Source organism: Thermobia domestica, chromosome 1, assembly GCF_964235325.1.
Source record: "Thermobia domestica chromosome 1, izTheDome1.hap1.1, whole genome shotgun sequence".
NCBI classification, from domain to species: domain Eukaryota; kingdom Metazoa; phylum Arthropoda; class Insecta; order Zygentoma; family Lepismatidae; genus Thermobia; species Thermobia domestica.
In genome coordinates, this window is record NC_137454.1 from 138,671,587 (window position 1) to 138,695,468 (window position 23,882).

General features: G+C 33.1%; 1 protein-coding gene across 1 annotated transcript in view; it reads left to right on the top strand.

Moving 5' to 3' along the window:
• Nucleotides 1-23,882, top strand: part of LOC145689535 (uncharacterized) — a 240,577-nt gene that overhangs the window by 118,791 nt on the left and 97,904 nt on the right. Inside the window, exon 3 of the mRNA XM_081763712.1 lies at nucleotides 18,486-18,684. Coding sequence (XP_081619838.1) covers nucleotides 18,486-18,684 — 199 coding nt within the window. The remainder of the gene's footprint in view (nucleotides 1-18,485; nucleotides 18,685-23,882) is intronic.

Genomic DNA, 23,882 nt, shown 5'->3' on the forward strand with positions numbered 1-23,882 from the left:
TATTTTTAGCAAAAGCTTTGGATATTTCTTTTGAAATATGCAAGATGTATTAAAATAATATATTAAAACTTTTTTATATTACGTTCTGTTTGATATACTGCATATTAGTATTGTTAAAATTTGAATAAGGGACTCTTCGAATATTCGGTACTTCCATATTTTAATAAAATTCATTATTCAAGTAACTATTCCAACAACGAATAATTGATCGAGTATTGAAAACGGATCTACGAATATAGGAATAACAGCAGAACAATTACTCGAATGGTTATTGCAATGAGGAATATTCAAATAATTTTAACATCAATACTACAAACAATATTATACAGTATGTTTTAACTTTTTTCAAGTATGATGCCGAGCTAGAAAGTATATTAATCCTTTCAAGATGGATACAGTGTATAAACATTTAAACTCATAGCCTTTCACTAAAGCCGTCCCTAAAGTGTTAAACTCTACATGACTCATAACAATGTGAAGAAACGGTTATTAAGAAAGTAAATTTTTGTAACTAAGCATATACAGAAATTGAAAGGAGTTCGTCGGTTATCGTGGAAGTGACAACATCCTCTAATGGGGCCTTAAGAAGAGGAAGGGAATTAAGTGAAAATTTCACACTTTACACTGTACACACATATATTTAACCACAAATACATGCACATACACTCACTGGCGCAAATCCTGGGGCAATGAGGGGGACATGTCCCCTGCAATCTTGGAACTGGGGGGAACTGTCCCACCAATAATCCGACTTGAAATTTGTTTTTTTGGGGGGGGGAATGTAATGATTTGTGAGATGAAATTGATGTCCCCCCAGAATGTCTCAAATCTGCCCTCCTCCCAATGTTGAAGACAACTCTGCTTCCTGATCCTACACATGATTGTTTTTCAACTTCACAATTATTTTGAGCATCGCTTAACAAAAAAAAAAAAAAAAAAAAAGTCTTGTTTCCCCTTCCCCAATGTTGAAGACAGATTTGCGCCTCTGCATACACCCACAAATAGCCTACCTAATTTCATTTTATTTATTTTTTACTTTTCCCAAATTTTTCACCCTGACCAACTGGGTAACTGGCCCTCTTCATTCCGCTCGAACTCCTCCCCGATTTTGACTATTACTCATCTTTATTGTGACAGTTCATTTGTTTACCCGATTTTGACAATTTATTTACCCAACTATGACTTTGCTGAAATATAATTTATTTTCTTTCAATTACTCCAATATATAATTCAGTCATTACGACTTGTAAGTGGGCCAAACATTCAAATGGTGACCTCCGCCATTTGTCAAATTTTGTACATTCTATTAGACAAGTAATTCAATTCTTATACATGTAATTCTATAATTTCGCATTTTTAGTACATTTGGCCTAAGGCTGGTGCCCCTAATTAATAAACACCGTTAATGTTGAAGAAGACGAAACAAGAAATTGAAATCAAGTTTTGTGCATTGACTAGGTATAGGATTGCCATTCGTCGCGGAAAATCCGGGCCTGTCACGGAATCGAGATCTGCGTCCCGAAAATATTTCTCGGAGCTCTTAAATGTCCCGGATTTCAGCGAAGAAGAAACGAAGGGAATTAAAGTTTGCCTTTTTCACAGGGTTAGGTATATAATTATTCTCTTCAACTTCTGAGTATTCTGGCAATTTAAAAGTTGAAAAAAAGGTCATGCTGACGTAAGCATACATGCGAGTTATTGAATTGTTAGTTTGTTAAAAATTACAGAAATAAAGTAAAAATTCAACGAAAGAAGATCTTTGAAGATAAAGTCGCCAGAACATATTTCCAATGAATTAACCGTTCTAAAAGGAAAAAGGAGAAAAAGGATACAATACGAACAGACAGCACATATGAAAGGAAACATCATACCGTGAATAAGCTAAAACAGAGTCTGAAAGCCACGAAACATAACAGATCCTGAGAAATTAAAAAAAAAAAAATGCTTACCAGGGGGAGGGGGTATATCTCCTATGTTTGCTTAACTAGGGAGGAGAAGGTCTACTAAAATAACTAAAAATGTGATTAGGTAATACCTGAACAACTCTTATCAACGGAAGAAAGTAAATTAGTGTATAACACTTCTTTTCATTTTAAGCATTTCAAAGATTCTAGTAATTTAGTAGCGTCCCGGATTTTCATTTTTGAAATCTGGCAACCCTAACTAGGTATGAAGTCCTCAATGAAAATTAACTTAAGCCATAAATCTGAATCCAATGAGGATGTTTCTGTATTTGATCTCCATCTGAACTAAATATGAGCCAGTGTGAAGAACAATGTCATGACCTACTCAATGTTGTAATCATACGAAATTTTAGAATATCTATCTGTTACTGGCAGCTAGAAGGAAACATACTGAATATATCATGGAATCACAAGTGAATTATGACCCATAGATTCAGAATTACTATTCTGTGTGAGTTTCAAGAATTCGCCTATAATGCAAGATGGATATACACAAGATAAAAATCTCATTTTTCTTTATTTCTTTAAAAAAAAAGATACGAGTATTCTTGTCAGTATCAACAAGTACTAGACTGCCTCTTTTAATATAATGCATTATTTAACCTCTATAGCACTTGGTAGTGAATATGGTTCTAAGAAATAACTTTTCGAAAGAATAATTAAAGCATTTAAATATAATTATAAAAATATGTTAGAAAATTAAGAAGTCAACGCGTCCTACGTATACGCATTCTTGTTTTAATTACTACTAATCATTCTAGTCAACTTTTAATATTTCACGTTCACATAAACTTAAATAACAGGTTAATTTAGGTTATGATTTAGTTATTAATATGTAATATTATGACGTCACTTCTGTTTAGTTTTTATTCAGTGCATAACAATTAACATTGATTCAAGTTAAATGTAATTAGATCATCATATGAATGCAAATAATGAGTTGTGTACTGTAGCTATGAGCTAAATTACAAAAAGGCAAATAGGCTTATTTTATTCGTGTAACTACACAAAAGTAGTTACTGTCGCGTTGTAATTCATTTAGTTTTTTTTTTTTTTTTTTTTTTTTTTTTTTTTTTTTTTAATGATTTAAGCTTTATCGTGTTGAGTTTTATAATGCAGAGAGATAAAGACGTTTTTAATTATCCGTTAAGTTGCACTGTGTTCTGAAAAGTAATAGCTTCTAGTTTTGTCATCTTTTGTCGTGTTAAAAAAGAAAAGGAATGGAAATAAAAAAAAGAAAGAAAAGAAAAGAAAAAACGCGTTTCGTCTGGTGTTTTAATTACCAATAATAGTGCGACTTATTTTGTAAGACATCCTCATTAAAAAACAAATTTAAATGGCAATGTATTTATTGGTCCCCTTTTATACTTCTGTATTATCTTATTTATTTATTTATTTATTTATTTTTGGAATGTATACTAAATGATTCGTAGACCAAGTGTTGATCCATCACCAAAAGTTACCTTTTGTAAGTATCCGTTTGTATAGAAACACTTTAGATAACAACTATCGGAATATTAACTCTGCAGAGCAATATGTTATCTAACAAAAGATAATGTTGTATTAATAAATGTGACCGTTTTTATTGACTGGATACAGCTTTTATTGTTTATCTGATCATTAGTTCTGGCTTTCTAGATTGGAATTCGCTACTCGTTATTCAAATATACTGTAATTTAAACATGTTCAAATGGACAATTTACTTAGTTTGTCCACGTATTGATTGAATTTTGTAATCTTGTTCTGTTTTTACTCGACTGTGGAGAAATAAAAAGGTAGTATGATTTTCGCGTCACACGTGTATTAGTGTAAGTGTTCAAGCTACTTAATCCTACAGAATCAAGTCGCTTAATAAAACAAGCATTAAAAAAAAAAAATTAGTTCGCGCGCTACAAATGACCTTTGTCATCCCCTTAGATTGATCGTTAGTCCAAAAAAGACAGTAAATATAAAATTAAAGTAAGTTGTATATCATACACTATAGTTGAGAGTCTCAGAGTTGGGAATTTTGTAAGAATGTGTCTTTCACTTCAGCCTCCCATCCTTAGTTATTTTTAAAGAATAACAATAATAATATGTACAGATATTTTCTACTTGCAGAAGTGTCCGTTTTACCCACGGACTGAAAAGTATGCAATCATAAGTACTGTAGAGTAGTTTGGATTGTCTAATTTGAAAAGTTCTTAGATACTCTGTACTTTTTGAACTTGCAGAACGTGTATCCCCTGATCATCCATGAAGTTGAAAATTGAAAGAAAAATTCTTCGTACGCGAATAGATCTAATAAAAAATATTTATATACATTTGGTGGCTCTTTTCTATGTAAAAATCTGGTGACGTACACACGCACATTCTTTCATTTATTTTTGTTCACAGTCAAATATTTACTGTAGTTTTTCTTATGTGAATGTATGTTCTGTAAAAACAATTACCTTTTTATTTCATGTTCCACAAGAAATATCGTACTTCTAACTTTGCTACAATTACAAAATTTCAAATTTAAAAAAGTCATTAAAATTGTAGGAAGCACTGTTAGCTATAGTAAGTATAGTACCATATGTAATTTTATTTTTTTTTTTTTTTAATGACTTTGATATTTCACTCCATTATTAACTTCAGCTCTAAAAAGTGGAATTTGTAAAATTTCGTTACTTAACGTAGGGAGTAGTTTTTCACCTATTAGAGTTCAATTAAGAATTTTCATGCCAAGAGACAAAATTAAAGAAGAGGAAATGCTGACGAAATTGTGTTTGTTCCACTGTTTTTAAATAATCCTCTCAAGGTATACAAGTTCACACTAAAGTCTGGAAAATCACTTATTGGTACGCGCTGCTCAATAAAAATCGCCACCATTTAACGGGCTGAGATTACATTTTTTTTAAATGTTCGTGTTGCCAATGTATAATGTAATAGTATATAAAACATATAATTAAAAAAAGGATCAAACAGCAAAAAAATAAATTTATTGTATCACTTTATATGAATTGATCCCTCAGTGAACAACTCCCACCACCTTTTCTTCCGTTACAAAATAAATATCAAAAAACACTGTAACACACGAGTTTAATTATTTTAAACTAGCTAAAATATCTGTTCTTCACACGGACAGGGTAAGAAGGTTAAATATGGTACGTAATATATCATTTGAAGGTAAAGAAATGACTAAAATAAACAGGAAGAGCCAGGGGCGGATCCTGGACGGACTTCTGGGGGAGGCGGTCGGTAGTAATACTGCTACTTAGGGCTACTTTTAAGAGCTCCAAACTTTTTATGGATGGGTTTATTTATATATAAAATAAGAAAGTTTCCTCTTCTGGGGGGTTGCCCCGATCGCCCCCTGGATCCACCCCTGGGAAGAGCAATGCCTTTGACGTTGCCTCTGTCAGTATGAACGTAATAAATGAATAAACAAATAATAAATAGAAACACTTTCTGCGTTGTCCCTCTCAACATGAGTGAAATAAATAGAAGAGCAGCGCCTTCGGCAACGTTTATACATAGCATAAATTGGAAGTCTAAAACTATCTATGCAATTGGATGAGGTACTTATCTAAGCAGTTTTTTTTTTTTTTTTTTTTTTAATAAAGCCTTTTGAAAAAAGTCAAATTTTCTGCCCCTTATATCTTTATTCTTATTTGTTCAAAACCGTCACATCATGACTATAGTATTAGACATTGAAATACTTCCCATCCGTCTCACTTGAGTTACTACTGCAATAGAAGCCAATAACATTCGGATGTTTGTGAACTGTGTCGTCCTTAGCGTGTAAACACTGAATAGCAAATGTGGTATTGTAAGTTTTCGTTTAACATGTAGATTTGAAACGTAGTGCCATTATTTAAAAAAAAAAAAAAAAAGTAACTTTATGTTGGGCTGGCAACATTTAACCTGATAGTATCACTGAGTATGTCAATATCCCTCTGCCGACATTTCCATGGTACAAAATATCAATGTTTTTTATTATTATTATTATTGGTTTAAAAGCTAAAAGGGCGTATCAAGATGAATGGTCGAACCCGGTATATTCAGCATCGTAATTATCTATCTAATATTCAGGTATATTATATTGGATAATTAACTTATTTCATTTAAAAAGAAAATAATAAAAATATCAAATTTTCACGTAATTCAATACCAAATTCCACAAAAGGTATATTTCCGGTCTGCAGGTTATATCTTTGACCCATGTATTCGATAGTATGATCCATATTGGTTTCATACTTACCTGTGATAGATCTATATGTTGTACGAACTTGAAACCTAGTAAGAGTATATAGTTTGAATGTTGACCCAGTATTTGAAACAAGTAACTGTGCCAATTAAGGGCTAATTGAGTCCAAAAACTGATATAGTGGCTCTGGAAGTCAATGCGCTGCGTACACATAATCAAGATGAATGTGCGTTTACCAACCATAGTACAAGATGTGAAAGAAAATTTTAAATTCTTTTAATAATATTAGCGATTTCGCTAAAATGAAAAAAGCTTCTTTTCGCCTTCATCTTCAGCAAAATTTTAATATAGAATATTGTGTGTGTTATTTTAAATAGCTTGCTTTTTATGATCGCAGATGGGTTTTATAACATTTATATAGCATAAAGTACACTCTCAAAATTATTATTTAAGTTAGTATTTGAAGGTTTAAGTTTTAGTTTCATCATGTTGAATGTCACTAAATACATAGTTTTATTTTAATGTATTTGCAGAAAGAATATTATAACAAAATATTTTTTTGTTTAACAACGTGTCGTTTATTCGTAGAACGGTATACACACAATTGGAAAACGAGAAATTTATGTATGTAGAAGAAGGCCTTGGGGATTGTGAATTTATTATCCAGAATGTTATAGAGTTGGTTATGCTTGGGCTTTTGCTTTTGCAGTCTTCAGTCAATAGCATGAGCAGACTCTACGGAGGGGAGCCACCAGAACATTTCTCTTCTCGGCTCTCCGAGGGGGTCAGAGAAGCAGAAACTGGAGGTGGTTGGAGGAAACGGGACAACGGGAAGGGACGAGTGCGGGAAGAAAACGTACTGCACGGTAGAAGGGGTCTTATAAAACAGATAGAAGGGGGTTCTCCAGTAAAGGTTGAGGAAGGTGTATATATATATATCCTCCCGGTCATTTTGTATTTGCTAATTCTAGTGTGTTTTCATACGTAATATTAGACAATAATTTATGCTGTTTTGTTACTCTATTACTGTTTAAAGATATTTTATACACATAGTTAAACTAATAGTTTGTAAGTATGCAGGATGAGATAAATTATTACTATTATATAGGCTTTCAGACTAATTATATATATATATATATATATATATATATATATATATATATATATATATATATATATATATATATATATATATATAATATTAAAACTCAAGACCTAGGAAGCAAAACCATTTTCGAAAGATCTATCTAATCTATCTATAAAGATTCTTGTATTGTCCCGGTGAACTTAATGATCAGAAACCTTTTGTCTTCATATAATCATAAAATCATTATAGTATATCTACAATAAGATTAACTCTCAACCAGCAATATGAAAAATGCAGATTAGAAAAATGAATTAAAAATATATGTCTTAAAAAATAAACTAATATTTATTTGCCAGTATTTATTGACTAGTCATCCATAACAAAATTATTGATTCTTTGCAATACGTATTACATATGGCAAACTGAAACAGTCCTTTACGTAAAATTAGACCAACATATTGTTCATAGTATCTCAAATTTTTAATGACTTCACATGAAAAATTTCTTCTAATCCACAGCTTACCATATCCATATTGTGTTGACGTGTGTTATACGAAAGTGTCGTGCGTTTCGTACAATATAAATTGAATTAATATATTTTTAACATTACTAGAAATTTTCTTTTTCCTCTTCAGATAGTCTTCGGCATCACTGTGTAGCTATCCGCCTTTCCATTGGAAAGCGAACCAGATCATTCAAGTCCAGAAAACGAATACTACTTGTTATAGAACGGTTACGAAAATATTGTCAGACTCTGTTCCGTTCACTTTCTGAGCAACGTTTTCAAGACAGTAGAGAAAAATCTTACTTTGAGTAAAGTAGCAGGGATCTTCATGATTGAGTTTAATGAAATGTAGTTAAACCTTTGAAGATATTAAATTGTTTCCAAAAATAATTTCCTTTGCCATGAAAGCAATTTCTTTTCATAGTTATTATGTTTCTTAAAAATACAATCCAAAGTCGTTTTACACAAAAATACTGTTTTTATATATATATATATATATATATATATATATATATATATATATATATATATTTACAACGATGTTTTTCAAATTATATACGATTTAGAAATATTTATATGGTTGAAAGCTTGCAAAATCACCGGCCTAGACCCCTACATAATTACACTGCTGCCCAAAATTTGTCATACAAGCGAGAGAGAGAGAATTTTCTTTCTCTATCATAAACATTATATATTTATTCTGAGTAGAACCGTAATAGTTGTATACTATTATTTGTCCCTGTCAAATTTTCATTTGTCATGCATATATCAAAATATTTCCTGCTGATACAAGTAAAGAGCGTTTAGAAAAAGGAAGTTGTTCTCTCTCTCTCTCTTTCTTTCTTTGTATATATATATATATATATATATATATATATATATATATATATATATATATATATATATATATATATATATAATGTGTGTGTGTGTGTGTGTGTGTGTGTGTGTATGTATGTATGCATGCATGCGTGTTTCTTTGTTTCTTTCTTTTTAAAATATGATTATTCTCCATCAAATCAAGATTGAACATTGTGTTTTAGTTCTTTATATTTGTTTTTTAAAGAAAAGAATTAAATATTTTATATTTTTTATATAAACAAGAAAAGGAAGTGAGATACTATGCATGTAACTTTTTCCCACTTGTATTTAGGTAGAAGTTTCCCTAACGTGTCGCAAGGAATTTTAAAATACTAGCTTCTTTCTTTCTTAAATTAGAACAGTCATATATGTTGAAATCTGTTATGTTCATTATGAAGAATATCCATAAAACTAAAGGAAACTTCTGTCCTTCGCGTTGAGTTTGTAATAAACATTTTAATTAGGTCTTTACAATAAAATAAATGACTGACTTCGTTTAACGTGGGCGATTACTGTATGTATGCTTTCGCGTAACCATGACTATATGTAATATTGGTATGCAAGAAAAAAACTTATTGTAGATAACAAATAAGTAAATAAAATATAACTTTGAGAATGTGTGTGTAATTTGAGTCTGCTTATTGTTTCATATGTATCTACACTTACGTAAGCATTCGGAGGTGAAATTACTTTTGTTAAAAAAAAAAAATTCCAAGGTCTTTTAAGCTAAAAACACTTGGACCGTATCAAGTCATTCGAAAGAATATTTTGCACCAAGCAGTTACATGAATTTCCCGTTTTAGTTTCGATAGTTTATTAGTAATGTATATAAATAGGAATGAATTGTTGTGAAAAAGTAATAGCTTTTAATGTGGATTTTTTTTTTTTTTATCACTGATGATATGCACATTTTACGTAACGTAATCTAGTAGTAGGATAGCTAAAGAATGTTGCCCAACATTCATTTCAGTGTTAAGCATTAGCAGATCCAGAAGGGTCGTTTGGAGGAAGGGATCACAAACTGGACGATGACCTCCTGGATTCTCTCGAAAAATTGTCGACACGGACTATAAGTTTTACATTAAAACATACTAAATTGGTGCAATATAATCAGTGCGCCACGCAATGTTCGAAGTGGGCCAAGAAAAATAGGGGAACGATACGTATTTGTTTCTTTCATTGATGTTTATACCAAGATATATACATTGAGAATAAAAATAAAAGTAAATAGCACGAAAATTGTAAATTTAAAACTAGAGGTATACCGATCCCCTCTCTTCGATCACTTGGCATGCGAACATTATGTCAACTACTATGCAGAACGTACTTGAATGATGTAGGTATTGTTAGCTTGAGGTCCTTTAACGACCTCAACACCTGTACAATTTTAAACTTGCATAGCCCGGGATCGAACCAGCTATCTCTCGCACCAGAGATGAGCCCTACCATTGAATCATTGTTCCTCCTGTGCTTTTTTTTTTTTTTATGTGTAGAAGTGGGCTACTTGTAAAGTGTGATAAGTTCAACAGATACAGTTTAAGATTGAACAACAGAAGATGTGCCTATTAAAAAAAAAAAAAAAAAAGAAAGAAAGAAAGAAAAAAAAGAAAAAATAGGCCTAGTCTTATTCTGTTTTAGTTTTTGTTGCAAAGTGTTATATTTTATAACACATTAGCTGTTACATATCGACCTTTGTATTAAATCTAGTATTAAAAAAAAAAAGAACCACGCTTTCTTTTCACAGTTTGCAATTACAAATTCAGTAACGGAAGTTGGATTGGGTTGCACAGTAATACGTACGCAGCCGGTTCATACATAGAGTGCCATTCTCAGTAATTGATGGAATGATGGAATAGGGTCTTCAATCAAGTCAAGGGTATATATATATATGTTCCTTTATACGATCATAAAAATGAAATTCCATTAAATATATATATATATTTTGTTAAGTACACGTAACTGAAATATTGCCGAACTACATGGAATAAGAACAACTTTAACCACGCCCCTAAAACTTAGTTTGTTGGGTACTTGATATGTTAAAAAGATTATGTTAATATTTCTACTACCTTCACCCGGCAATCCATATTTTGAAATGAGAAGGTCCAGTTGTCGATATTCTTCTTCATGAACTTTGTCGTCACGCAATTCACTAAAGAACGAAGAAAAAGAAAAGAGATTACTCGTCACGCTTGTACGTTAGTTTATAAGTACTTGCATGTTATATTTTTGTGCAATTTTTAAATGAAATGTTCTCCTTAAAATATTATTCATTGAAGTTCTTTCTCTTGTTCTTCCCTCTTATTATGGATTTTATGCAAATGACTTTAAAATACACAGTAATTTAATCTTTCTTTCACGCCCTTCGTACTTCTGTTTCATTTGATGTGATTCATTCGCGTAAATTTCTAATTAATTGTTGAGTTGAGTTGATTTTGAGTTTAACGTCCCGGTCAGCAGCGAGGCTATATGAGACGTGGACCTACTGATTAACGTAGAATTCGAACGACATGAGCTCCCGCCGAGAATCGAACCCGAACCTCCCACGCTAAAGGCGCGTACACTATAATTAATTGTCACATATGCAAACAAGAATTTTAAGAATAATACAAAAATGGATGAAAAGATTGCGACCTTGGCCAATAATTAGTTTTTGATCAGGGGCCACAAAATTTTTGAGTGACCTCTAATCGAGTGTTCATATTTTCTACGGAATATAGGATGACCAGACGTACTGTTTTTGAAAAAGCAGTCCTGCGTGTTGCGAAGACGCCTAGAAATCGAGAAATATCCTTTTTTAAAAAATATATATATCCTGCGAAATGTCCTGAGTTATGTGCAATATTTTAATGTTTCATTCTTTATTCACATTTTGAATCACAGGCACTTTTTTCCTGAGGGATGAATTGTTGTGTTTTTTAATACTCCTCAAAACAATAGGGAAGGAGAACAATCCTCAAACCATTATTTTGCAATACATTGTTTTTACTGAAAAGGGCTTTTTGGGATATCGGTAAGGTAGAAAAGTTTCAGTTTCAACTTACGACAATAATGCTAACCAAGTTAAGTAATAGTTCCCTCGTGCCAGTCTAAATTCTCCCCTCTTCCTTAAAATAATCCCACACTCCGAAAATCGAATTAAAAAACAATATTTAGCCTTACACGAAGTTTCACTCTGTAACAATAAACCACTTTGTCATTCAACAAAACATTTGGAATTGTGTTGAATTCCCTATACTTTTGTTCAGTACTTTTCTTTTTAACAAAAATGAATGATTAACTTAAGGTTAACGCTAAATGAAATAAGGACATGCGTATTGCCGACGCAGTAAACTATCATACTATTATATTTGTGTCCTACTTTTCTCTTGTCAGTATCTGGTCACTCTAACGGAATAAGCACTGGCTACACTACAAGGCGTACAAGGCCTCCAAATACAAGGCGTACAAGAAAATTTTTGATTAAAATATATTGGATCTTTTGATCAAAAAAAGAAAAAAGAAAAGAACTTAAAGTCCCGTGAAGTGCAGATTTCTTGCAAGAAAATTGTCTCGTTAGTAGTATCGAATCCCTCGGTTACTTTCTTTCTGACTGTCTGTCTCTCTCTCTCTTTTTTTTTTTTTTTTTCTAAATCATCTCGTTATTAATAAGACATTAGCGTATTTATTCAGAAAGCAAATTAGAAAATGAAGACAAAAAATGCTGGAGAAATTACAAACCACCTCAAACAAACCCGCATGAAATCACATTAGCACTTTACATTTACTCGTATTAGCTATAGGGTTTTAAAAAGCAAATCCAGCAAAACAATTTCTGTGGTGGTTGTTAGCCCTTAAGGCGTGCATTAATACAAGACGACAATAATAAATAGTACTTAGAAACAATGATAGTAAAATTGTTTTTAGGAACATGTGGAATCTTATTTGCCATCCCCAGATAAACCAAAAATATTTGCAGAAACGTTTGTTGATGCGTATATCTGTAGATACATCGCACAGACTTCTATTTATTCCACTCTGAAGATAAGTAAGGTGTTGTTGGTTTGCTTAATTAAAGTTATAACGGTACAAAGTGTATATTCTTTTCATGGTCATAACATCTGTTCCGCTTTTATTTTTGGTGTTGGAAATGCGAATTCGGTCGCCAATGAGTGGAGTATATCCTACAAAGGTTCCCTTTTTAAACTGATACTGATTAACAATTTATTGTCTAATAATGTGATAGAATACAAGTTTTTTTTTTTTTTAACTATTATCAATCCTTATTACTATCTATTATATCTTCCCTAAAAGAACTGTTCTATCATCATGTCTACTTATAAAGATTTCTCCCAAAATTGAGCGCAATCGATTTTTATACACTTTCTATCATCAATACACATAAATGAATAGTATTTTAGCAGTGTTTTTCGCTACATTCTCCCCACTTTTTACATGCTTTTCCTACAATGGTTTAACTGTGTCCTTAAACCTTGCAACCTTAATTTAACACATGTCCCAACGTCATACAGTGATGAAATTTTACGCAGCGACGTAAGTCGGGTGACAGTGCAATATTTCATTGCTATTTTTTAGATATTAATTTTACTAATTAATTTATAAATATTGGTCTCTACTAATTATATATCCTATTCTGGCATGCAACGAAAACTGCTCTGGAGTTGGCATGTACAGTATAGCATCCAAGAGATCATCGTAAATTACATTTCAGATTGTGAAAATACGAGAGAGTTCACAATTGCTTAAATGTGAAGACATTGTATAACAAAAAGTTGTTTTTTAAAAAATGTTGCTTTTATAACATCTACAATAAAGGAGATACTTTTGTGGGTAAAATAAAGAACTTGGTCTAAGACTATAAAAGCATTAGGCGCGATTGATTATGAAGCATTATAGCGAACCATTTAGAACACTTAATACTTTTATAGTCTTAGTCCCATTCTTTCATGGGGGCAGTGTTGGTTCAGTGGTTGGCTTTGGATTGGCTCAGTGATGGCGTCTCTGGTTGGATTCCAGCTACCAGTAAGTGTGCTTTAAATGGACAAACACCGGGGCATGGGTTTTCTCGAAGGATTCTCCCGTTTCCTCTCATATTCTTTATTCCACCATTTCATTCATTTCCAATCATCCCGTCTTCTTTAGCCTAATGGAATAATCGTGGGATCTAAAACTGAAATTACATTTCATTTTTCACATTTATTCATTTTATCCCTTTTTGTGTAATTTTTTAGTCTTTCTACACTTGATATACTTGACTATATAGTACCGAAAAGCACCGGGCTTTGAAAGCATATAGGAAAGAAGAGAAACAAAATTCTACAACTATAGAAAAGGTATTTAATTATGGCTAAAATTGAAGGTAAAATAAAATATATGTTTTAAAAGCGCACTTTCTTTAAAATAAAATAACAAACCAAATAAAGTAAATGGTACTAAAAAGTTTTAAAAAATGTGTTCAAAAAATTTTTATGTATCCATGACAAAAGAAAAGCATAGAGAGCTGTAACATACAATTATTTTATGAGTTCTTCAAATCTGACGTAATTCTATAGTATGTTACTCTTATAACATTGTTTTTCTATTATTGATATAAATTAATATATACTTTTAAATAGCATGACATTTTCTTGATTTCCGTATGCACGCGTGATGTAATGATCATCACAGTCCAGCTGTTCCCCCATTTTTCCCTAGCAACCTGTCCTTTTAGAAGGAAGTTGAAAGGAAAGTAAATACAAATGATAATTGAAAACCATGAACCTGTTCTATTTTCTTAATTGTAGCTAATTGGTAGAGTAGAAAGGATTTTTTTGTTGTTTGAAAATGAACTTTAAAATAATCCAAATGCAGTCATAAAACGTCAAATAATTTTAGTTTTATGTCAGGTTGATTTTGATTTCTTCATATTTACATACATTGTTAGGAGGGAAGTAACACGGAAAGGAAAGACATGGTTTCAGTTATAAGCTCCCTCATAATAAAACGGATAGGCACAAGAGACTTTAGTTCTATCTCTGGTAAAAATACATGTGGTTTGAATCTAACGTTAAACTGTAGCGCGTGTAAGGCTCTGTTCTGGAAAGAGGCATAGAAAGTCCAAAAGTCAAAACAACAAAAGTTAAAGCGTATCTTGGGCGGATGGACATGGCAATTCCCTCGGATATCAGACTTCGAATGATATTTTTGCGATCCACTTCTACGACATAATTAAAAACTTCAAATCAAATTGCTGTTATCAGTATGTCACTGGAAGGACGGAGTGTTGTTTTTTATGCTATATTAATATGGTTTTCAGCTGTAGTGGCCAGGATAGAAATTTAATCTTCCAATGGCAGTGGTGTTTAATGTAATTGCGCTATTGAGGCTACAAATATATTAAATTTGTTACTGACACCGTCACTTTCCTCTGTCAATCCAGTGATGAGAAACAATTTATCTCGTACATATTTTTTTGGGGGAAAGGGAAACGACACGCTTGGCTACGTAATTAAAACATTCACTTATGTGTGAAAGTTCCCTAAATTTTGAGTGTTTTCCGTTTTCCACACTTTTCTTGCCCAGTTAATTCTTCCATAATATTTCACTAGCCCCTACTATTTATACAAACCATAACCTCAGAACATTGAACTGAAAAATAATACACATAGGTATTTATTTGTTGCGTTTTATGTACACTCATGTCTAAAATGATTGTCGCATATCTATAACTGAATTCTTGTAAGAATGTAGTTTGATAATTATTTTGCAGGGTACTTTTAATACTGATACTGTGTGTATAATCGGGAAATATATATTTGTGGTAAATTTCATAGGAAAAGAATTATAAATACGAAAATTAGAATGAGTAGAACAAAATATTGCTAAATGGACAAGAAAGTTTTATTTTCGTTCTGTTTTTCTTATTTACTGCTCTTTTGACATGAAATTTGCGACATGCATGTCTTTGCCGATTATATACATACTAACATTATAAGAAATATTGGGCGAATTCGTTATTAAATTATATTCCTACAACAACATATTTATATACATGCGACAATAATTTTGGACATGAGTGTATCTATTTATTTTACATAAATATATATAAAAATGACACTTTTCAAGGTTACCTAGTAAAGAGACGAAATTTTCATAAGATTATTCTATATAGTGATACTTTTTATCAACTGAAATTCAAGTACTTTCTATCACTTTTAATTTTACCCTTTATATTTCTTTTTTAAGTAGGTAGCTAAACAGGCAGTTGCATTTAAAAACAAAACACTTTCTCTCTCGCATGAGTTGTAAAAGTTCTTCATAGAGAGGGGAAGAAGCAGAGAAGGAGAATTCTTTTACGTGCTGTAGTGTTTCTCAAGATAAAAATGGTTACTTTTACCGTACTGCTTAGCCTTGATGAAGCTCTTTGGTTATCAACAAGTAGTGACGTAATCAGCACACAAGGTCGGTTTAAAAAACCGAGGAGGAAGTGACGTCCTCTCTATCTTTTTACTCCGCTTGTAAGGATCTTGTGAGCTCGCTCGTAGTCAGTCGGTGCTGCACCAGCAATCCGCTTGTCGCTCGTTTAGAAAAGTTGTTCATTGAATTTCCCTTGTTAGATGGCTTATCTCACATTTGCATTCAGTAAAGGTGGCCATAGTAGTTGTAGACATGTGGGCGATGAAGCAACAGGGAACATTGTTACCCTCTAATGCTGGAACGCCACTAAATTGAGAAAATATAATGAGAAATATAGTTATTATTGTATGACATATAAATTAGTACTATCATTCATTAGTAAGAATAGATGAAGCTGTATTTTAAACATTGTAGCCTAGAAACGGCCCAATGACAATTATCGCCACTAAGTAGTATAGTAGCAATCAGTGTTAATAGATGTATAGACTTCCCGAAGAGTCATTCTCAGTTAGCATTTAGGGTGTAGACAATAATGTCCTCATACGTAACATTAAATAAATAATCTGTCTATGAGTGTCTATCAGTATTGGTATTTTCCTTAATTATAAATTGCAGTCCTAAAACATTCTTAATATATTTTGAAGTATCCACGGAAAGAGAAAGTAATTTTCATATACCAAATACAGTAGGTCGATTTCCCAGTCAATTAAAATTAATTTTAAAAAAATGGTTCTGCTTTTTTTTTTCTTTTTTTTTTTCTTGTTCTTCCAAGTTACCCATGTGTTTAGTTCGCGCACTTTCTTTGCGCGAGGACTCAAAGAGTCGATCTCCTTAGAGCATTAGTTCCCAAATCCCAGTCTTCTTTGACTGGCAACACATTTTACTGTACCCACGCCATCGCGACACACTTTTTTTTTTTTTAAATTAATATAATTATAATAGTGTAAAACTGGAAGTTTTCAAGAGGTAGTGACTTCATGTAGTGCTGAGCATCGTTGCTGCCGCTGGAAACGTTGACTGGTACAGTCTGGTTCAAAATTGATTTTAACTAAGTATTAAATGCTTGATGATTTTAAATTTCAAAGTTTTGCAGTACACTTTATGGGACTATGCGACACACCGGTTGGTAACCACCGCCTTAGGGTTCGTAAGTTTTGAGTCAAATGTTAAACTTATTTCGCCCTATAACTTCTTCTTCTTTTTTTTTTTTTTTTGCCAGTCGATGTAATTTTCAGTAATTTCCAAGTTTTCAACGATGATCCCCCCTCCCTATTATGTAAAATTGGTAGCGAAGTTTTCCTCCCAGAATAACGAGACTATAATTATTCTCTTAGTACGAGGAGAGATCGAATATTAAGCACATTTCTTTCTTTTGTTGGTTACCTGCACGTAGTAGATTCCAAGCTAACAGACACGTACAGTAGTTGAAGAGTTCGTCTTAAAGACTAGTTTGTTATATGCTAGTCGGATTGTTTGATATCTTGATGGAAGAGTTTTTGGTCATCACGAAAATACTATGTATTTGTGTTCTTTACCAGATGCTGAGATTTTTGTAAGCTAAACGGAAAACTGACTGAATAGAATGGTGCTGATGTAAAAGTAAGTGTATAATGCTGAAGGCATGGACAGTGGTTACGTCATCAGATTATGCACTTCCTTTGATTTGATTTGATTGATTTTCAGTTTAGTAGCGAGACTGTATGAGACGACTTATAGCTTAGCGTGAGATCCAAATCCCATATTCTCCCGCCGGGAATCGAACCCGAATCTCCCACGTGAAAGGTACATACGCTAACAGCTTAGTCACGAGGGGGCTCTGCACTTTGAAATAAATGGTCAATTATACCGATTCACCTTGTTCCGGTCAATCTCCTCTGCAAATCCAGCCGCTATCGGAATCGGAAACATTAAGGAATCACTTTGGAATAACCGACAGATACTGACTGCAAGGAGCAAAATTTCAGAGTCAGACGCACTCGCCAATTCAAAGCTAATGGTCACCAGTACCTCTCGCGTACAAATTATGAGAGCCCCACCCCCTCCCCCCGGCCTTTGGTTTGACAAAGTAAGAGATTACATCAGGGCATAAAATTTCAAAACCAGACAATTTGATTCAGGATAATCAATTCTGAATTGGACAGTTCATATTAGTGACAGTTATTTTCTCACTAACATCAGTCATAATTATTTTCGTCTGAAACACGAAACTGCGCTGCTCTGAGTTTACTCAGAAACAATTCCTACTGAATACTGGTCGCTAGCTCTAAATTTCTAGTCCCCAATGGCGACCGGAAATTTTGCGCCCTGCTAACTGTGAAAGCAATCTTGTAAGGATAACTTACGGCTTTACATGAACATTTTAAACTCTCTTAGCTCAATTTTACATAAGTGCGAAATGTTATTTCTCGTCTCGTCGGCAACACTAACTGCGATAATTAGTGTTAGTGAGCGTTGAGTTGTAACATTCAATTTCAGTGTTTTTTCCTTCTTCTTTCTTCATAGGATGAAGTTGTGGCCATCTCAGAAAAAGTAGTTATCAAGGTAGAAGATCTCCTGACATGGATCACAGAGGACGTGAAGTGGCCCAAAGGGTTGACAGGAATTTGGGAAAACGATTGCCCCGAAACGAAAGGTCCTGTCGCCACACCTCCGGAGTCAAACCCAGAAATGGAGGAAATTCTCAAGGAGAAGAAACTTGCGAGTGAGTATTCCCTCGATTTTATTGATATGATTTTTGTCACTGTTTTGGGTAGATATTATCTTGAGTGAAAGACAAAAACGTATTGATGAAAAGCAAGAACGGTACTCATACTAAGTTTCCCTGTATATCTCATGAAAGTTTTTTTATTCTCTTTCAACTAGTGCCTTGCAGTGAAAATTCCTACACACTTTGGCAATAAATGTTCGAAAAATCTGAAATAGTAAACAGCTTTTTACAGAATTAATTTTAGAACATAATTTAATAGAAATGTTAGGTTTAAGATGAGCAGACGTATAGGGAAAGCAACGTATGTTAAACGTTCACCAGTCCTTGTCTTTTCATTTAGAGCTATTATAATTATAATTATGCACTATCAGTGTTCCTAACCGATCAAAGTGAGGGTGGGTAAATACCTTGCATTCTCTGAAACTTTTGTCGTACGAGTATTTTTTTTTTTACTACAGCAGTTTTTCCCATCACAACTTATTTGCATTCTCATTTAGGCTGAAGGACATATTCGTTGGTTGGTTGAATTTAGTTTAGCGTCCGTTTCATCATAAAGTGTATATGAAATGTAGGCTTACAGCTTAACATGGGATCTGATCCACATGCGATCCAACCAGGTATCGAGGGGGCGCGGTGGCTCAGTGGTAGAGCGTTCACCTCCGGTGCTTGGGGTACCTGGTTCGATCCCAGCTCGCGCCGTGTGGACTTCCGTCTCTCTTTTGTACTGTCTTTCTGTAACTCTCAAACAATAATATGCGTTACTGTTTTATTGAATTTCGTCAACACTAGTGCTTTATGAAACAAAATTATAATTCTTTGTGCTTATTCTTATTTTCGAGCGACGATATAAGAGAAGAAAGTATGGTGATAGTGAAAAAATCGAATTCGAGATTTCAACGAATTTAAACGTTTCATGACTCCTACATTACGGAAATTGGATTTTGAATGTCTGTCCGTCTGATTGTCTGTTCGTCCTAATTAAATATATTTACTCATCTAGGGATAAGCCGTTCAGTGTATCGAGATTAGGTTTTAAACGGAAGGGGCCTTATGCAGAATCGTTCTGGCGCGTGATTAATGCCATACCAAAGATGCGTGATTAATGCCAAAGAGTTCGACTAACACATGTTTCCTGCAGTAATTAGGCCTTTAGTATGACCCTAATCATACGTCAAAACGACTCTGCATAAGGCCCGAGGTTTTTATAAAATTCCTAAGGAGTGTTTTTCGAATTGTCTCCCCAAAATAAGAGTATATTGTTGGAGACCGAATATGAAAATTTCTCGAATCGGACTCGAACAATTTTGTTTATATTTCATAAAGTCATGTTTTATTAGCAGTTCTACATAATACAAGTCTGGTTGTAAGAAAAATCCAGAAGGTTCTTTTCTAAACAATTTTCTCAAAAACTACCCTGGCGATTGCTTCAAATTTCATAATTGCATATATTTTATATAACATTTCATTGTGGCAAGTTGTCACGAAAGTATTCACTTTTTTAACAATTTCCTCGAATACGACTTACATGCGATTTTATTATCTCATAAATAAATATTTCACTAATAACCCTCACATCAGGTCGTTTAAAAAGTAATGACCTTTTTGCGTACGAGATGGCATTAGTGTCCCAAATATCGGGTATATGAGTTGCAGCGAGTCAGGCCTAATGTCTTTTGACAGCTGACAGTTGAAGCTAGTAACGTGAAGAAAGAAAAAAAAAAGTTGGATTTCTTATAAACAAACTTAAGGTACTGTGCCGTAAGATGAGTGATCTTTCCGCAAAACTACGCTATATTTTACAATTTTATTTCGATGAAGTCTTAAATGCTAACAGACTCGTGAAGAAATTTCCGCTGTTTTTGGGGGAGATACGTTATCAAACGCAAGAGCCCAAAGATGGTTCAGTCATTTCATTTTCATTCTGGAAACTTCATTGCCCAAGATGCTCCTCGTAGTGGACGACCAATCACAGCAAAAGTGGATTATATTCTAGCGAGAGTCGAGCAAGACCGGCATGTAAGCAATCATGACATCCATTACCAATAATCTAAACATTCATCACCAAACAGTTAAATCATTTGGAGAAAACTAATTACAATAGAAGCTCACGTTTGGGTGTCACTGATCTGACTCAACATTTATGAACTCAAGCCATTTCTGAAGCAGTTAATCACGTATGGTGAAGAATGGGTAATCTACGAAACAATATGCGAAAAAGATCGTAGACGGAAAGAGTAGAAGTTCATAGTCTCTGTCAATGACCACTGAACTCCAGGAAAGTAGTACTGTGTGTTTGGTAGGATTGAAAGAGCATCGCGCATCACGAGTGCTTCCGCCGTGTAAAAGGATAAACTCAGATCTGAACTGACGACGATTAACGCAAATGTACTTAGCAAGTCAGAAGAAACGCTCAGAATTGATGAACGGAAAGGTTGCCGTATACCATCATGCCAATGCCAGACCGCATACCTCTTTGACGACACGTCAAAAATTGAGATAACTTGACTGGTAGGTTTAATGCATCTACCGTATAGACTGGATCTAGCACCGTCGAACTGTCATTTTTTTTTTTCATGCAGAATTCGCTTAAGAGTGGTACGTTAGTTTCAGAAGAGCCCCGTTAAAACCCTATGTCACAGTTATTTGACTAGAAGTCACAGAATTTCAATTTCAACTGGATTATGGTGTTGCTGGAAAAATGTAGAAATTATCAAACAAAACGGCGAATATATGGTTTTATAATGTTATTTTCAAATCCTAATAAAGGTATTTTCAATTTTGACCCCAGAAGGCTTAATGCCTTGTAGACAACCTGATAAATGGCATAAGTAATTTTCATGAAAAAGTCCACAAAGGGTAGTTTACTTTTGGAGCTGAGTTTTCTTCGAGCGAAGTTTTCCGAAAACATAATTTTGTTCGTATACCATAATAATAACTACAGCATAACATGATTTAATTTGTAGATTTAATTGGAGCGAGAAAGTTTAGTGTAGTGTCCTGTATTTCTAAAACTGGTGTGATATAACAAGGCAGCATAGGCATACAGCATCTACCTCTGATGTAGTCAGTTCCTAGTACATAATGAATGCAGTATGTTGAATAACTTCTAAGCCATCTACTTAACATATTAGTAAGATGATTTGCAAATAGCGTATATATAATAAAAATCTTCCTGATAGCTAGCAGTAGTAACTGATATACTTAAGCTTCATGTAATTTTCTTTTCATAAACGAGAAGTAACAAAAATAGCTTTTTCGTGCGTAAGCGTCAATGGAATGCACAAGGCAAGCTTTGTTGTGGAATAGTATTTGTCCACAGTCGTTTGTAGAATTAATTGATTTAGAAGTCGTTTGATTAGTTACAGCTACCTAACTGCTGACGGAAGAATACCAAGGTGGACTGGTTTTCGTATTAATTTTCTTGCTCTTAAATCCAAATTCTTGTTATTATATATTTAGCATTTTAAACGAATAAGTTTCGTGTTAAGAGGTTTATCATTAATTTTATTATTTTTGTAAATACTATTTTTTTGTAATTTTCTTCAGATTATTATCTAATCGTAATCACAATTCACTTTTAATCTTCGTCACTTAATAGCACTTTATCATTGTTTTGTCTTTTCATGAGTAAAGAATGTCCTGTAGAATCAAGGTAATTACACTTTCTTTCTTTTTGTGCATAAATATCAAGTAGGAATGCATTGAGTGTTCCAGTTTGCGTAGCAGTTCTATCAGAGATATTTTATTTATTTACTAGCCTTCGGCTACCTTGGAACTTCGCCCCCCAGATTCCCACATTTGCTCAGCCTAGTTCCTCGTAGTTCTCATACCTCTAATATATCTCTAATCTTAAGGAATTTCGAAATATGACCATTTTATTATAACATTTGCAAGTTCCATTTTTTCCCATCTCTTTTCCCTTGTAGAGGATTATAACGGTGAAACATGTCTAATTATTTTAAATGAAAAGTCTAAATACCAAATCTAATGTTTCTTACTTGAACGGATTTCGAGGTATGGTCATCTTATTTTTACAATTGCAACCCTCTCTTTCATTCTACCCGCATTTTTCCCCTTCTAGGTCAAATGTCAAAGAAACACTGAAAGACATGTCAAATTATTTTAAATGAGAAATTCTTGTACAAATTTAATGTCTCTAACGTTCAGAAATTCAGAAATGTGGACATTTTAAAATAATGCCCTCATTAAAAAAAAAAATCACTGCTTTCCCGTCGAATTACAAAAATTGTTCTTTAGTCGGGCTTTACATCAGAAATCTAATTGTCCTGTCCAAATTTGAAGTTCCTGGTTTCAACGATTTGCCCTGGGTGTTGATCAATGTCAATCAGTCAATCAGGACTTCTTTTTAGAGAGAGGCTTTAATTACAATTGCTTGTGTAGAGACTGGCCTGTAGCAAACAGTCTGGTGAACTTACTGACATCTTTAAATACGTAGTAATTTGTGATAGAAAACAAAGACGATTGAGAGAATTTGTTATATGTGTGTTAACCATAAACAAATCGTAATTTTATTCTACAGGTTTCAATGCTAAAAGTTTGGAGACTGCGAAACTGAGAGAGGATTTAAAAACAATATACTATTCTGTTTTTTGTATATTATACTTGAAGGAAGTGTAGTAGGTTTAGAGGAGTAGTTATCACATACAACTTCCAAACTTTTCAACACAAGTAGTAGGAGGAAATATCTTGAATAAAAACTTGACCAGTTCCTCATCTATCCATCTCATATGAGGGGTTTATGGATTGTTGTTGTTATTTGGTTTGTTAGTTCATTGTTTCTCTTGTTTCTTCCACAGTTTTTTATTATTATTATTATTATTATCCCATGATTATGCTCTGAGTAATACACACAGTTATTGTTGGCAGTTTATGCATTAAATCATACTGTTAACAAGTTTTGTAAGAAAAAGTAATAATGACTGTAAAATAAAATAACTGACTCTTTAAGAAAAAATAATGCGATTTTAGCGTACTAATTTCAACTTTTAAAAAGTATCGGGAATAAGACCAAAAAGAAAGGACTAGCCTGACTAAAGCGAGATGTCTGCTAGCCTTAAATTAATAGGACATGATATATATGCACTTAAGAAACAACTTATCTCAGATTCACTTATTCACAGTGTTTATTGTGTAGGATTTTTTCCTACATCAAGCGTTTGACGGGGTTCGTT